Below are 18,451 nucleotides of genomic sequence, written 5' to 3' on the forward strand. Positions count from 1 at the left end.
ACGATTTGGGTTGGACTAAGCATAGACACATTAATCCAGCCAAAATGTAGAAATGTCTTCTAATAATAAATATATGTCAATATAAGACCAATTACTTATGCTACTTTGTTGTTGTCTATTTCAGATTTTTTTAAGCACTGATGCAAGAGGACCTCGGAAACTACAAGACAACACTGAGTGCATTCAACAATTGTAAGAAGATAAAGTTGGAAGTTGTGTTGGAAGACGACCATGTGAGTGGTTCCTCTGGGTCCACCCCGAGACAAAGGAATATTCCCAGCACAGCGAACACACGCCACACTACTGCGTATGTGCTACCACAACATGGCCTGGAGCTCTCAAACATTACACAAGGTAGTAGTAGTAGTAGCATGCCACAAAATTATATCAGAACCTCAACCATCCGAGTCGTGGATCCCTCGTTTCAAAGATGTGGCGTTAAACGTAAAAGTGATGAAGTAGACGTCCCCATGCAGTTAACCGAAGTACACGCTGTATCAAGTGAGGATGACAGTTCGACAAAGACGACGGCCAAGACAGCAGCAAATACAGCAACCACCACGACCTCGAAGAACACAAGTTCTTCGGGGAGTGAGGGGGACTATCAACTTGTTCAGCATGAGGTCCTCTATTCTATGACAACTGCCTATGAGGTCCTCGAGTTTCTTGGCCGGGGGACCTTTGGGCAGGTTGTCAAATGCTGGAAAAAAGGGACCAATGAGATCGTGGCAATCAAGATTTTGAAGAACCACCCCTCCTATGCACGGCAGGGTCAAATTGAAGTTAGCATCTTGTCGCGGCTAAGTCAAGAAAGTGCAGATGAGTTTAATTTTGTACGAGCGTACGAGTGCTTCCAGCACAAGAACCACACGTGTCTGGTGTTTGAAATGCTGGAGCAGAACCTCTATGACTTTCTCAAACAGAACAAGTTTCAGCCATTGCCATTAAAGTATATCCGTCCAATCACATCCCAGGTGCTGACTGCATTACTCAAGCTTAAACTACTTGGCTTGATCCATGCCGACCTCAAGCCAGAGAATATCATGTTGGTGGACCCTGTGCGATTCCCTTATAGGGTCAAGGTCATTGACTTTGGTTCAGCAAGCCATGTCTCGAAGGCTGTGTGCTCAACATACCTCCAGTCTCGCTATTACAGGTAAGTGAACTTACAGTGTTTGTTGTTTTACGCCAAATCATCAGTATTATAGCTATGTCACAGTCTTGACTATACTAATTACGAGCAACATCCTACCCTATTTGTGTATGATCAAACGCAATCAGCTAAACTACTGAGCCTGATCTGATTCAATATGCTTATATCTACAAGCTAGAGAGCACTGGGGAAGTATTTTGACCTGGGTCCTCCCGGTTGTCTACAGCGGCATTAGCATTAGACTAGTCCTAGATGTCAACAGCAGCTTTAGCTTATATGGGAGTCATCTCTACTAGTCCAATGGTTGTTCTAATAGAGGCACATTTTCATCAGGTTTTGCTGAATGTGTTTCCATTGTCCATTATTAATGTAATAACATACTCATTGGTAGGGCAGATTCCATTTTCTGACTTGTTTTCAGCACTGTCTGCAGACCAGCTGTTTTTATACTTGGTTGATTAATGGATATCAGAAATCAATTTCTGTCTTGCAACCAAAACAGATACAGTACATTCCCAGGCATTTATGTTTGAGTGTATCATGATAGTGCCTGGTTGAATATGCGTCAGTTCAACCAGCTTGAAAATGTCCTACTCAAAAAAAGTTAACACACAAGTTTTTTCATATGACTAATTAATTTGTCATGGCCAAACTATTATCATATGAAAAATTTGGGTGTTCTTTTACTTCTTTTGAGTGGTATAGATTTTGTGAATCATTTACTTCCTACCCTGTATACCCTGTGAATATTCTGGATGAGAATAGATCGCTATTGTTTTATTATATCATTAGAATTTAGAGCTGACTAAAATGGGGATGAGGAGATGTGACTTGGTGATTGCAGGTCATCGTGCCCTGATGATGATGTGGATACTCAGGCTATCAGCCACTGCTTGGCCTCGTCCGGACTCCGTTATTTACAGGCTGCCATGATGCGGCTCAAAATTTGCTGACTGCCATAGTTAAAAACAAAATGAAAGACTACACTCAATATTTTGAATTTGGGCCATTCATTTTCGGTATTTTTCCTGACATGCAGAGAAAATGAGGATTGCATGATGTTCAAAATACCATTTGTCATTAGATTGAGTGCAGAAAAGAATTAAGTTGTTCCACCTATGAATGACTGCGAATAGCTGGAAATCTGCTGATGCCTCGTAAAACTTTTCATTCATTCCACCTGTGAATGAATCCATCTTTATTTTTATTTTGTCTGTTGTCTGGCCCTTTGAGGTGTTTCACATAGCTGCGGGATGTCACGGCAGCTGATGTCACGGATGTCCTGTTGTAATGTATATATGTTTATTCAGAAATCAATGACACTCAATTTCCCTCCTCGCTGACAGATTGACATCTGACACTGTTGCAAACATACATAACTGTGTAGGATACAAGGATATGATGATTGCTAAACCCTTCAGGGATATATCTAGACATTCTCAGAGTCCTATCTTGTTTAGCCCTACATCTGCAGCAAATATTGGCAAATATCCCCACATTGGCATTAACGATATCCCACTTGATATTTAAACTAACATCTAGTCTCTAAATTGAAAATAGTTTACAGAAAAAACATGTTAATAAGATCTAATGAAAAAAAGTCCACAAACTCTATCAATTTTCAACTGCAGTAATCATGGTAACCTAGACTTGCTAACTATTATAGCCTTACATGTTTGTTTTGGGATCTGTATGACAGACTAAAGGTTATTATAAATTTGAACTTGATACAGGATAGAGTTGCACATGTGATAAAGTTTGACTGCATGGATTTTCAGCGGAATAATCAGCTTTAAGACAAGGTTCCATGTCTCCTACTTCCCGAGGCAAGGGAGTTAACCGAACTAGGCTGGTATTATGGAGTTACATTTTGGCTGGACTAACGAGTCTATGCATAGTCCAATCAAAATCGCGCAACGAAATTGAAATCCGGTTTGTAAACTCTGCAGATTTCGGTCGATGTGCACCGCCAACTCATTGTCAACAATTATTTTCCAAGTCTTTTTGCGTTTTTAATCAAGGTGCTCACGTGATTTGATGCACTTCGGGAGGTAAGACCCGTGTTATCACACTATAGATCTTGATTATTGATCAGATCGTCTTGACTTGGTGCCGCCATTTTGTGTGAAACAAATGAAGTGATGCGAGAGGTGGAATCTGATTGGTCCATAGGAGAGGCTTATAGGGACATTACCTGTAATAACAACTGGTGGCGCTAAGATCGAGCCCAGGAATTCCAGCCTAGTTCAGCAAGAGTGGAAACATGACTTTTACAGTCAGTTAACTCCCTTGCCTCGGGAAGATGCCATGTCCCAAGCAACTGACATGGCTGATATCAGCGTGTTAATTAAATGTGATTCCAAAGAGGATCAATTTTGTAACTTATCCTGCATCACTCCTTAATGCATTTACTGTAAAAAATATTTAGATTTTAATAATTCCCTTGTCCCATACAAGAATTTTGTCCATGATAGAAAGTAATGTGAAGTTTAAAATGGCAGGAATGATGTGGCAGTGCAGTAAATGGTTTTCTTGTCACGATATTCATCTTAATTTCTGTCAGATTATGGGAAATGATTAAATGTCTGACTTCTAAATTTGAACTCTTTTCTAATGACAAGACAGAGCATCAGGCCTCAGGCCAGTGTATTTTTTTTCCAGTGTTTAAAATTAAGCATGAAAATCAAGTAGTCTTTGTTGAAATCCTAATGTTTAATGTAATGATTTGTGTGCCCTTGAGTCAAATACTGTAGATAAAAGCCTGATGGACTCCAGTACCTACCTTCATTTTCTTACACTCCATATCATGTTGTGCGAACTGTCAATTCCAAGAACTTTGGTCTTGGACCAGGGATGGAAATTAGCATTAGCCTACTAGGCTACTAGCCTAAACCAGTTTTGTTGATGGTAAAGGTATCCTTAGGGCTAGTTGAATTTCAAACATTTGAAGGGGTTATCATCACTGTTTGGGCTAGTAGACGTTGGTGGTGAATTTCAATCCCTGTGGGCAGGCCACAATAATATATTTTCTGGGAAAATAGTTGGGATGTTTGTTGCAGGACCCTTTGACCACAACTCTGATTGAATAATTGCCACATTCATATGTTTGTTTGTGAACATTAATTCGTAAGTTTCACATTTTTGACAATATTACTTGACAGGTTATTGTTTAGTCTAGATATTGATAACAAGAAGTAACATTTTGATTGAACTGTTGTGATAAAAATAAACAGTTTCTGTTATAGTTGTTTGGATATTTTTGTAGTAACTTAATGAGAAATGACTGATGAAAACATGTTGACTCAAATGTGACTCATCAATAAATATTATTAGGAGTATTTTTATGAAATCTAATGTAATTTGCAGGATTCCAACATAACCCTGGTTAATGACCTCTACACATCCTCTTGCATTACGTATGCTGTACTGGTAAAAGCGGATTTAATGTGATCTGATTTCTTCCATTACCAAGTGACGGTACTGACGTCATGGCTGCAAACCAGCCTCACACCATCAGGGATGATAGTGCTGTCAGATCATAATGGCTTGTGTGCTATGCATCACATAGGTTGTAGTTTCTGTGTAGCAGGTACCCACAGTATGCCCATACACTCACCCATACATGCCTCCACCCATATTCACAAACACCTACCCACCCACCCACGCACAACACAGCACAATCCGCTCCAACACTCCACTCCACTCCACTCCACTCAACTCCACTCCAATCCACTCTGTCAGGAGGTTCACCTAGACAAGAGGGGCACCTTGACATAACTAGAATATTGATGAAAAAGTTATAAATAAACCACTTCGTCATTATCCATTCACCATGGCACTAGACATGCTAGAAGAGTTTATGGAACTTTGTTAAATTCACACTCTGAAAAACAAGGTAATTTTCAAAAGTGGTTCAGTTATACTTCTTCGACAGTCTCTAAGAACGTGTGCAGGATTTCAGGCTTGTTCAGTCAGGTAACAGCCAGTCTCGGTACAAGCACCTCGCTCATGAGGAGCAAGCTGGAATGGAAAGAATCCCCACCTATTTTTAGAAGGAATGGTAAATTCATAAGCTTTCATGGCTAGAGGTTCGAGCCAGGCTAGATTCTTGCAAATTCACAGGAAAACATTGATTAATTTGAAGTAGCAAAATGTGACCAAACACCATGTGTTTCTGGACTTAGAATGTGTAGAGCTCTTCCTCATGTTATCAATGAATAACCCATGAATAGACTCACGTTAGGGATTTAACACGCTACAGGCAAAGCGCTACATCATTAAGTGTGATAAATGGGATGGAAAGTTGATTAATGTGCTACAAATTCCAGAGATGTATTAGAGCAATAAATTATATTTGTATAGATATGACGTTTTTAAAAGACGTAATGTTATATGGTTAGACACAGGTAAAATGGTATACCTTACAAGATGATTTTTCAATCTAATAAATCAAGAAACAGTCTATTTTAAGGACATTGAGGAAGGTTTCATGACTTCGCAAAATGATTCAAAATCGTTCCTTTCAGTAAGCTTAGCAAGGACCTTGTGGAAAGGGAAATGGTCTACTCCCACTAGGGGGTTTAGTCAAATAGAGGTGGTTTTCCATTGACTCTTTGTTAAACGTCTCGACACTTGACAACCCTCTCTCAGGGAAAACAAGCAAGGTCTATTATCTTGCATTGCGTTTACTGGAAGGAAGTATAGAGTTGGCGTATTACCTGGCTAAACTGCCTCAGCTGTCGACCCTGGAAACTTAGGCCTTTGCTTTTGTTGCTAAGCAAACTTGCTGGCCTAAATGCCAAACCAAAAATCCTTTTGAGTCTTCTTCTGTCCACCATTAAGAATGTAGCCTCCAACCCAAGGGACAAAATGGCTTTGTGAAGTTTTAGTGAAATTTCAACTTTCTCACAGATTTATGTTGATGTTTAAATGTTTTCTGAAATGTTACATGCACTTTTACCAAGTATGAAATAAGCTCAGAATCCTATTACTTTTGAAAGAAAGGGAGAGATTTGATTAATTTAGGGCAAGTGTACTTGTGAACAAGATTATCATAGATCTTGCAAATTTTTGTGAATGCAATATGTTGAAAACACTGACGAGGGAAATTTGGGTTTTGAGATTAAGTTTGATAACATGAGATTATACTAAGCCAGTAACCTGCTGTTGTTGCCTCTAGTCTATATTGTGTTGTCAGCCTTGACCCAAGGTTTGTCGCCAATCCTGGCAACCATTCTAATTGCCCCAGGGTTAGTCCAGAGTGTTTGATAAACATCTAAATACCTTGGCACAATCCAGAATGGGAGACAAGCTTTAAGAAAATGTCAACAGAAACCGTAATTAAATTTGACAATGCCTCGTGAATTAAATCTTTGTGTTTATTTTGAATATTGATCCTTAGCTTACAATCTGTCAGAAGTATTTGAGTCTTACTACTACTTATGTCATTACTTCTGTTATTGTCTCCCAGTAGATTTTGTGACTCGTGAAATTCCGGGAGAATAGGTCTTCAGCAACACGTGCTTGCCATAAGAGGCCACTATGCGTGTCGTAATAGGCGACTAAGGGGATCGGGTGGTCAGGCTCGCTGACTTGGTTGATGCATGTCATCGAATCTCAAAATTTTGCGCAGACTTGATTATTCACAGACCCCCGTCACATAGCTGAGTATGGCTTTTAACAACAAACAAACAGTCAGTAGTTCTTGCTCTTATATTGTTGACCAACATTATAGATATTTTAGAAGACTTGTGTTTTGGACTTTGCTGGAGTGTGAATGTGGACTGACATGTGGGTAGAAACCAAGGTTCTGGTGTGACCTTTCCATTTGTATTGACACTGAAGCTAGAGATGATATTATGGCTGCTTATTGCTGGGGATTACAATGTTTTGCCAGGGTCTGTTTGTGCTCTACATTTGCCCTGGGAAGAATAATGCATTTAATGTCACAGGGATACATGTCTGCCTTTGTGGTACATGATTATGTCTGTAAGTATTCAGTATGTATTTGCTTGCTATGTATGGTTGCTTCCCTTAGTCATACAAGGATGCTGTGATCTTGGGTTTAGGTCTCAAGTGTGCCAAAAAATAGAGACTACCAGCCCAAAATAAAATTTAGTGTTATTTTGTGGACTATTATTAGCTCAGATTGAATATGTTTTTACTAGACTTGGACATCAGACTGGTGGCTTAAGTCACAGACTGACATAGTCGCAATATATGCTATGTGCTGCAGAGTATTTTTCAGTAAAGAAAACATGCACTGTTTTAGACTCAACAAGATTATGTCCTCTATGCAAGGTGTTGTGCTTCATTTACAGGTAAACATACATAGTTTACATTGTGTACTTAATGCAAGATGGGGCATTAGGGTTTGAAATGAAACATGTTTACAATTATGATTTGACATTTCCCCTTCAGACTTAACTCTGGCAAAGAATTGCCGGAAGTGGCTTGGCAACTAACCACAACAATACTGTCACTCAATACCTTTGACTTGAAGCTTGGGGCTGGGTAGAAGATTTAAGATTATTATACATTTACTGAATGTTTAAATCAGGAAAGAAGTAATACCATAAAGACATAAGTCATAAATACTAAAACTTCATGGTTGAAACTTGAGTGTCTGCCTGGAGAGTGGAAGGTTGGTCATTTGATCCCTGGTCATGTCCTACTAAAACACATTAAAAGATAGTACTTGTTGTTACCTTGCCTGGTGCTCGGTTTTAAGGAGATAAGATATTCACTGTTTGGCTTGGAGTCAATATACTGTATCTGAGTGGGATGTTCAACTGCAGCAAGGTATCTATGGATTAAAACTATTAAACTGGCATTTTCTCCTGACTTGACCAGTCAGCCACAAACACGTGCATCCACATGATAACATCAATATATAGCAATAATCTTTAATGTGACATGGGTCTCAGCAAAGTGGTAAACCTCTGAGACCTGCATCACCTCAAGCTTTCCTGCCACATCAATTTGACACACCATAGTATGGCTGGAATAATGTTCAAAGCAGCGAAAAACCTCACTCACTCACTAACGACCATTGTGCATTGTCAATAGATATTATGCGCATGTGTCAATACATCCACTATAGGCCATATATCATATATTATGGGGCTCCTGTCGATAAGTCCACAAAGGAGCACATGGATTGCTTGAGTTACTGTTGCTTAGGCAAAGAAACTATTGCAGAGTTTTTGCATTTGAAGATGAATGAGATTGAATGGGGTTAAGTAGATATGATAGATGGCAGTTGTGGGTGGATGAGATTGAAGGGGGTTGTGGGTGGATGAGAGTTAAGGGGGTTGTGGGTGGATGAGAGTTAAGGGGTTGTGGGTGGATGAGATTGAAGGGGTTGTGGGTGGATGAGATTGAAGGGGTTGTGGGTGGATGAGATTGAAGGGGTTGTGGGTGGATGAGATTACAGGGGGTTGTGGGTGGATGTGATTGAAGGGGTTGTGGGTGGATGTGATTGAAGGGGGTTGTGGGTGGATGAGATTACAGGGGGTTGTGGGTGGATGTGATTGAAGGGGATGTGGGTGGATGAGATTGAAGGGGATGTGGGTGGATGAGATTAAAGGGGGTTGTGGGTGGATGAGATTGAAGGGGTTGTGGGTGGATGAGATTGAAGGGGTTGTGGGTGGATGAGATTGAAGGGGTTGTGGGTGGATGAGATTAAAGGGGTTGTGGGTGGATGGTGTTTGTGTCTGCTGGTGGATGAGATAGAATTGGGTTATGTGTGGATAAGAGGGGATGGGATTTTGGATGGCAAATGGATAACGTTCAATAAGTATTGGATGAACAGGCTGATCGGGTTTGTAGATCAATATTGAATGGTGAGCAGATGGGGTTTATTGGGTAAATATATATTTTAATGTTTGAGAAACCGTCCTCCATGCCGTTCTCTACAGCTGTACTGTGAGGCACTCGGCAACCTGTTGCCTTTCACCCAAGGCCTGCACAATGGAGCTCACTGAGCTGAGGTAATAAACCAACATATGGCACACGAGAAAGGCTGCACAGCTATTAATCCTGCACTTGCTAATCATCTATATGTAATTAGGCGTCCTGCAATCAGGTCAGGTTTTGTCACAAGTGTTGACTTAATGTTGAATGTAGTTTAAAAACAGCCCATTTAGTTTTGCCCTGTGCATCTCTAGAAGAAGAACAAACATAAGTTTATAACTTATTTTTCCATCAATAGAAACCAATTTAGAAGATTGTTATTTTAAGCTATTATTTTATTCCTTTCAACAATTTCTGTGCCATCGTTGCTAACAATATCATGAAGGTAAAAATTTGTGAAACTTTTGACTATCCTTACCACAAAACTCTTCTTTCAAAGATAAGGAGAAAAAACTGAATATTTATTGTGACGACAATTTTCATGTCAACAAATCTCCTGGGTATGATGGAGATGATTAATTTCAATATTTCAAAGAATTTAGTTGCCGCACACAGGAAATGATGTGTAGAGAAGACCTCTTAAATCAATTCCTCTCAGTCTAGGACAACGTTAGAGTTTTCATGGCATGACTAAAAAGTGCTTGAATACAGCTAGTAAATCCGAAAATAAACCGTTAGCCTGGGGTCACGCAATTACACCAGGAAAGATTTCTTGCCTGTCGTCATCGACAAAGAGCTGCTCTCAAACACATTTCCCTTTAGCTACAGAAAGAAGTATCTGGTTCGTCTGCGTCAAGAGTTGCACAGCTTATGCGCCTCCACTAATTTTAAAACTTGAAAACCTTTAAGCAATACGATTTGAGAACTTGAGAATTTAGGAAAATTCAGTTACTTTGCTGTTGCAAATCTGGTAAAATTTGGGACATTTTTTCATTATAATTTTCTTTCTTATACTTATTTGGAGCTGGAAATGTGAAAATAGACTATTTTACAGAACTGATGAGATCAGTATTTGTTTGGAAACTGAGGATGACTTTAACATTTAGACAGGTGGACAGTTACATTTAATTCTGAGCAGCTCCCATCCACCTTGCATGACACATGTTTAAGCAGGGCCAACATTTGTACAAAACAAACCATGACATGACATGACATGACACTTCTTACATCTTACAGCCACAGGGATCCTTTACAAATATCCCTTAAAAATTGTGTTGGAAATTTCCTATTCATTTAGGCAATATTCCCACATGCCATGCCTCAGTGTTCCAAAGATTGTCTTGTTTTCAGACGATATTGTCATCATCTTAAAGATAAACGCGACCACTAATTTGAATACAGGTGCAGAGCAAAGGTTGGTCAGGGCGTGCGATGCCTTTGATAATGTGTGACTGGCGGGGGCCAGCTTTTGTTGTCTCTCACTAGCTGTTTGTCAGGTGTAATTCCTGTGCTTGCTTGTTAGAAAGCCCATTGAATGAAGGCCGTGATGCCTGATTTTCTCGTCATTATTCAACAGCTATTCTAATGAGACTTTGAAGTCTTAAAGTTTAGAATAAGGGTGTGCTGGTTGGAGTGGAGATAGGGGGCCGACCCTACTCACTTGCTGACAAGTCTTTTGACGTTTTGGTTGTTTTGTGGTATAAATAGTACTATCAGCAAGGCTTTAGAAGGCTAGCTAGCTGAAAACGGTGGCGTTGATTGTGGTGGATTTTCAAGAACTCTTGTGGTTTAGTGACCTGTGAAGAGAATGTGTGCCTGCTCTTGATGTAAAGCCATGGTTCTGTATTCCTATCTTTGGATGCAATTTTCCCTTGTGCTGTATTCATGATTAGCCTTGTCTGAAATTGAAGCTTATTAGATTGTAGTTAAGATACAAGAGTTTATTGGGCAAACATTCTATGTAGAAACAGTGACAATATTTTATAAACTATATAAACAGATACCTAAAAAGAATGTTTACATTCACTTTCTCATTTTACCAAACTGAAAAAATATCTCTTAAGCTTTTATCATATACAAAAATTGTCTTGTACACAAAATGTGAATACGATAAATTTATAACCTGGTCGTCATGCCACAACCCCCATTGCATATATTTTATAACCATACTGTATTGACAAGTTCACATATCCTACATGTATTTGATATGTATCACAATAGATTAACTCCAGATACTCATATTAACCAACATAATGTAATATACTTTTGAAATAACATGTCCCATCTGTACCCAAGAAAACAGTGATAATAAAATATATATATGATCAGATACATGATGTGAGGATAACAATACAAAGAAGCAATACAAAATATTATGTTATGACCACGGATTATCTATAATAAGTAATTAATTATTATTAACATCAGTGTTTTGCTATACTGTTAAACTAAGAAACAAATTAAGCATACAATAATATTTGGTGTGTCTTTATCCTTGATGTACAGTTTGATCCTTCAATTGATGGCTTCATTTGGCTTGACTGTTGAAGTGGAATTTTCCATGCGTTATCTGCACATGCGGCTTCTAGAACAGTACAATGATACTGCCCTTGCAAAGTTGACATACATCAAGGAGTCCAACAAACCAGCGACACAAATATGTCAGGCAAGGTCTACATTTCAATTTAGATACTTTTACACCTTCCATTAAGCAAGTCTGTGCGAATATTGAGGCAAGCCAAGCAAGATATGAGTTTTATTGAGGACAAGAACTGTGGGTTACAAGACAATGGAAGCCATGTGTTTAGATTTGTGCAGCAGCAGGGCAGGGGAACACACTCCCTGCCTCTAGCTCCAGGGGTCAGGGCATTTCCCCTTGTTGTTGGGAGGGGGGAGGGAAGAGCCATGTGTAAGGCCTTCAGTTTGTGTTGCTTGAGAGTAAAAGTCATGCAGTGAAGTTATTGTGGAAAACTTTAAATATTGTTAAGTAGGTTTGTGTTGACTTCCTTTTATGGATTTATTGATCCGTATTCTAAAGCGCTAGTTTAATTAAGGGACAATATGTTTTAAGCCAGCTGCTGTGAATGGAGTCTGTACAGTCAGCTTGTATGGATGTGTTGATTCACGTTTCCACTTCAAACATGAATTTTTATGATCAAATGATAAATTCTGCTGTTGTAATTATTTTGAAATCCACATAAAACAACATATATTAATAAAACATGATTGGCTTTGAATATTTATAAATTTGAAACAAATAAAGTAAATATATTTCTACAAAGTGTTTAAGTAACAATGTTATGTGGATGGTATGGCCTACAAAGGTTCCTAAATCAAGGTGTGGCCTTCTTCACAACCAGTCCTGTGTTTGTGATGGCCTGGATCAATGGCCGCTGTTGCAACACCTCTCAGGGCAGGAAGGATGCTCTGGTTTGGCGGCTTGACAAAGTGAAATGTAACTGTCCTCCCTCCTGACTGTGTCAACTCAAACTGGCAAATGTTCCGCCTATTTGGGGCAGATCTCAAGTTTTATCAGGAATTATTTTTGTTATGAGGAAACTAGTGTAGTTTTAAGGAAATTTGGCATAATATAATTTTGTTGTTTTGTATCTGAACTTTGAATATGCTCGAGAAGCTAGGGTGTTTTTGCTGAAATTTTCTTGATTTTTATAAATGTCTTTAGTAGCTATGGTAGTGTTTTTCCACTTGATTACATAAACTGCTCAAAATGGTGTTATTTATTTACTAACGGGTCACAAGCTGGGAATGAGAATGCACCTGGGGTTCTGTGGTACTTAAACTTTCATGCTATAAATATAATGTTGAACGATGTCCTGGGGTCCTTACATTTTTGTGCCATAATATTTAATCTGGTGATATTTCATTATTAACATCAGGATCTATATGACTGGAATATTCTTATTTGAAATCCAGGGCACAACAAGAAACAAATAATTTGAGATGTATTTTGTCTGAGAACAGTGTCATGTATAAATAATTAAAACAGATGCCTGACGCCTACTGATACCTGTTGACAAGGTAAATAACACTACATGCGTCATTGCCAAGGTAGAAAATAGCGGTATGACTAGTGTACAATAGGCGGTGTGTCGCACAATTAGCGGCAGTTCGATACAGTGAAGCATATTACCCCCTGTGTATGGTTGTCAATATGTTCTGCTGGAGAAGTCATTATATGGAAAATGAGCTTGCCACTAGGCTGTTTGCGAACAGGAGTCAATTAAGCTAGCTAGGCTCCGTTTCAGTAGAAAAGATGGGAAGAAGCAGAGAAGTCGCCATTTCTGGAGGATAATGACCTGACTGACATAAGTTCTACTTTAGAAATAGCCTTAACTCCAGGATGAAATTGAGACAAAATTTAATGCAAATTTCTTTTCTGAATAAGGAATTCTGCGTATTTGAATCAATTTATCGTGTTTCTCTTCAAAATCAAGTATTTGTCATCTGAAGCAGTAGACATTGTGATGTATATATACTCACCGCCAAAAGAAACCTAAACCATAGAAACACGTAGAGAAGTATGTATGTTAAGAAGAGATGTTTCCAATGGTTACCAATTAATGACAAAAATAACAATCAGTCAAGTGTTACCACAGAGTGACTTTATTCTTATCACGATATGCTACATGTGATTTCAAACTTTATCCTGCACGAGACAAATGGTGCATATCGAGTCATGGATCTATGACGTCACATGTGATGCATTCATGAGCATCGGTTCACACAACATACAAGCATGTTTGTGCGTTAAACCAATCTAATATCTCCTGAATATGAGTAAAACTTCATATATTAACCAAGATGTATGATGTTCGTGTTTCTTTTGGTGGTGAGTATATATATTGTTTAGGAAGCCAACTGTTTGAGTTTACCTCATATGTGTCAAGGAAAGGGTAGTATGTGTGCACAATATTTGGCACCAGGCAGCTGATATAATGATCGCCTATTGGTTGTTTCTGTCATGCTTTTCTGTGCTGACAGTACACCAGTCTACTGGACAGTCTTTGACGTTACATAGATATTAATCAGGACCAGTAATTATTCAAAACAGGTAGTTTGATTACCTTGTTGAAGTAAATTGCCACATTTCAGACAGAATATTTCCAATGTAAAAAAATTGAACTGAAATGCTTTGTTTGCTTTTTACAGTTTTCCAGAAAATTGTCATCACGAGCAGTTGTTTTTTCTGTCTTTCTTTCTGTGAAATTGATACATCAATCTACCTTGTTTTCTATTTCACTGACATATATAACTGCTGTTGTGACAATCCAATCACAAAGACAAGGATCCTTGAAACATGATGACCTTACAATCGTATCACATCTAAAAATACAACCTTCATGGGGAACACAGTTTGACTCCAGTAACAAAAGATTTACAAAGGTTTGAGTCTTCGAAATTGAATAAATACTTTCTTTTCCTCGTTTTACGAGACTTTTCCTTAATACCCTTGAGCGTCTTGAGTTTAAGCCTTGGTGAATCAATAATATATGAGGTCCATATTTCACTGATTTGAATCTGCGTGTTCTCTGATACACTTCTATCCTGTAGAGATCTGATCAAGCCAATAAGAAAATACCCCCCATGGATGGTGCCATGATCATGTCATTATTGCCGACAAAATCGACCACAGCCAAGAATACGTCGACCCACGACTAACATTATTTCCTCCACCATAAGTTATCGCTGCTGTTTTGTAACAGGCAAGGTAAACATGTTGTCTGGCCGTAGCGTACTGACAGGGAAGCCATATTTGGTAGACTGGCCTGGCCTTCCTCCCTCGATGAGAGCCAAGAAGATGTAAACAACAGCGGTAGCTTGAAGGACTGTAGCTTGCTGCCTATCTCCTCATATCAGCATCTGATAGCACACTTGTTTGTTGTCAGTAGCTCAGGGCAGGTAGCTCTGTTCTAGCCCTAATAAATTTGTCATATCTCTTGGTTAGAAATAGTTTATAGACACAGTACATTTTATGCTATTTGTAAGATTTTAGTGTTTAATTTCCTTGTTAGAATAGCTTAATTGTTGTGTGGCATTACCCTTGTGTACTTGTTGGGATGACTTGGCAAGCAGGAAAATGGTGTCAGTGAAGTTGTTGGGTTGTGGTAGACTTACATTTAGTCTCTGAAATGAACATATTGTACAGACAAAAACAGCTTTGTTATTATAGTTATAAAACTATAATAATAAGGAGCCAATAGACTCGCTTCATTTTCAGATACTGCATTAATCTAGACTTGCCAAATATTATGGACTTGCATCGGCTGTATTGGATGTATATTTGTACCAGTGTCCATATGACAGACTTGAGTTGTGGTATCAGGTTGAAATGCACAATGTTGGGGTGGGATTTTGTCTGCTGGAATAGATGGAGGAAGTGGATGATTTTGAACATACCTGATAAACTATACAGACCTGGATCTGGGAAGTTTAACTGGGGACATGGTAGTGACATTTGGAGAATTACAATTTGTGGTATATAATATTGTCAAGTTTTAGCACATTCATTGGGGAATACAGGAGGAAATAACAGCTTTTGTTTTAAAGCACTTTCTTAAGAGTATCAGGGTAGATTTTCAAGAATCCATCTGTCTGAAAACTTGAAGTAGAACTGAATGCATCATCAAGTTGTACTGTTCTTTGACACCTTCAAATATAATAATTTCCTGGTCTGTATTGTTCAGTGATAGAATTTAAGGGGCATCTTTGATGTTTGCAGCAATAATATTTGAATTTAGAGTCGCCCGAAACTAGTAAACATTCAGGTCATGACAAGGACCTCTTTACTTCCATTCTCAATTATGAACAGGCAGATGGTCCTTGAATAAGCTGTCACGACAAGTCATAGTGACAGTCATTCGGTTTTTTACTGAAATACAAAATGAAATGGAATGATGTTTTACCCTAAAAGGGATACCAAGTTCAAGGATAAAAACACCCAGAAAACTTAAGTATAAATCTGGTTGTTCAGCAGTGTTAAATTGACTGGTTTGTCGTCTTATATGAAGATGCCATTTGCTTTCAATCTTAGGTATGACAGTGCTGTTATTTATTGACTTAGCTGAAATTTCTGTCAAATTGATATTGTTGGCTGAAAATCTTGCTACCCAACTTTTACCTAAGATCTTAAGAAACTAGGAATTTTATCAGACATTCCGTTTTCATACAGTTTCCTTTGTGATGTATGACTGTTTAAGGTTAACACAAGTATATAGTAACTTATTAAAGTCCATGAACTGTTATTTTCCCATCCTCCAAGCCCTTACTGTGATGATATAGCGCTAAATGAGACAAGATTTTTCATAAGATCTGAATCTCCCATCTCATCTCCCATCCTTTTCAATTTATATAGAATTGCTTGTTTCTATCAAAATTATGTATAAAAAAGCGTTAGTCTACTGATTAGAGATGGGACTATTGATCTAATATAGTGTGAACAGCTGGTAGGTAATTAGGCTTGGTCTTCCTGTGTCAAGTCGGTGTCGACAGTTATGGCAGGTTCGACTAAATGATAGCATGTTCATGGACTGTGTTGTTACTTGTCCAGATGAGCTTTGTGAAAATGCCAGTGAAATATTCATACCAATAAGTACAGGGTTATTCTGGTTCTAGACATCGATGGTCCCACTGTCTATTATTACACTATGTTAAATCGACCAAACTGGTGGGCCTTTAGATAAACCCTGGCCAGTACTACAAACTTATGGCTCATATTAATATTGCACCCAGACAGAAAATAAGTTTATATTGAGTTTATTGCTTGCACATGTATTTGTTGGCAAAGTAGATCAATCCCAGGGAAGATATCTCATATTGCCCTGTACTCCCCCAATGAATAAACGCATATTGGCAGACTGTTAATATCCACAATTTGTAATATCACCCATTCTACCTTTATTAATTGCATAACATTTGTTTATCAAATAATAAGAAAACAATATTTATGCTTGCTACATTTTTGATTATGTCAGGATGCATGGAAATATAGAACAATAAGTTATAACCAGCGCATATGTGTACATTGTATTATATTAGTACATGCATCTGTTTTGTGTGTCAGGCAAATTATCAGTCCTTGCAAGTTTGATTTATTTGTTCGTACATCAATTTGTTTTATGATATATTTTAACCAAACAGTAAATGACTACACTCGATACATGAAGACAGTTTGGATAGATAAAGACCTGTAGACGTATACTTTAATGGGCATCTACCATGCAGTGTAGTCTCTCTTTGACACTGGATACAGCTAGGGGTGAAAGGGTGATCAGCACCTGTAACCTTAAAGCTCTCCTACACTACGAGATCACAGTGATTCATTGTTTTTACTTGCAGGCTACGTGTTCCAGTGCACACTATTTCTCTGTACGAAACAAACATTGTATGTAATAAAATGGTATTGATTGTAGACTGGCAGTTTATCTGTACGTTGTTCCTTGTAGTTATTCAACCTGGTGAACCTTCTTGTCACTTGGGTGCTGTCCATGCCACACTGACAAGACCACATGCGCTTGGTTGTAAAAATGCCCTGGCTCATAACACTGGCAACATTTCTCTGTAGCCCCTGTAGAAAATGAATACATGACACTTTTTGTGGACAGCATCTTCTGTTATTCTTTGCTTGCTCCTTCATCATGTGTATGCTTTGTAAGTGCATGTATTCATGTTCTCCCAACTTATAAATTCCTATCAAAGACCCCCCCCACCCCGTAGAAAATTACCAACATCTTGGAATACATCTTGGTGTCTGTACAAAGAGCCTGTTGCTACCTGACGTCGGTCTGTGCCAAAGCCTTTATGTTCATTACATGACTATCCTGAACTATCCATTTCAGGAGAATTTAGCGTTAAGATAAGAATAGTTATTAGGTTACTGCTACTAGACCACTTGTGAATAGGGCTGTAACAAGTGGAGAATACGATACATATCAGGAATATGAAGTAGCGATTACAAATAACTATTCCTGAATGCAATCACAAAATCACAGACACCGACTGCAAGACAGAAACTGTATTTCCTCTGTGAGGAGCTTTGTCTTGTGTCCTGGCTGTTCGTGTAGGAAATACAGAAATAGACTCTCCTGGTTGTGTGGAGATGTTAATGTTGTACAAGTAATGCAGGCTTTGAGTGTGGTAGGCACAGGTATTCTGGTTTAAAATAGGTCCCCAGCGACCTTTGCTTTTATCAGGTGGCTAAGTGGATCCGGTGGTCAGTGGTCAGTGGTCATTGTACCCTGATGGCATAGTACTTAACTATTTTACAGGCCTATGTCATATAGCTGGTCTATTGTTGAGTTCAGTGTGAATAACACTGTCCACCCCCCAAACCCTCACTCACTTTGGATTGCCCCAGTTAAATTCCCACAGATTATGAAACAGGGTTTCACTGACCCAGGTTCTATCTTGACTGAGACAGGAATCCTG

The 18,451-nt window shown here is 38.6% G+C and overlaps 1 protein-coding gene across 5 annotated transcripts in view; it reads left to right on the forward strand.

The window, feature by feature from the left end:
* Nucleotides 1–18,451, forward strand: part of LOC124145835 (homeodomain-interacting protein kinase 2-like) — a 63,832-nt gene that overhangs the window by 23,388 nt on the left and 21,993 nt on the right. For all 5 annotated transcript variants that reach the window (XM_046515783.2, XM_046515786.2, XM_046515784.2 and 2 more), the window contains exon 2: nt 125–1,156. In XM_046515783.2, coding sequence (XP_046371739.1) covers nt 141–1,156 — 1,016 coding nt within the window. In that variant the 5' untranslated portion in view covers nt 125–140. The remainder of the gene's footprint in view (nt 1–124; nt 1,157–18,451) is intronic.

The sequence above is a fragment of the Haliotis rufescens genome, unplaced genomic scaffold (genome assembly GCF_023055435.1).
Source record: "Haliotis rufescens isolate VD_foot unplaced genomic scaffold, xgHalRufe1.0.p SCAF_6, whole genome shotgun sequence".
NCBI classification, from domain to species: domain Eukaryota; kingdom Metazoa; phylum Mollusca; class Gastropoda; order Lepetellida; family Haliotidae; genus Haliotis; species Haliotis rufescens.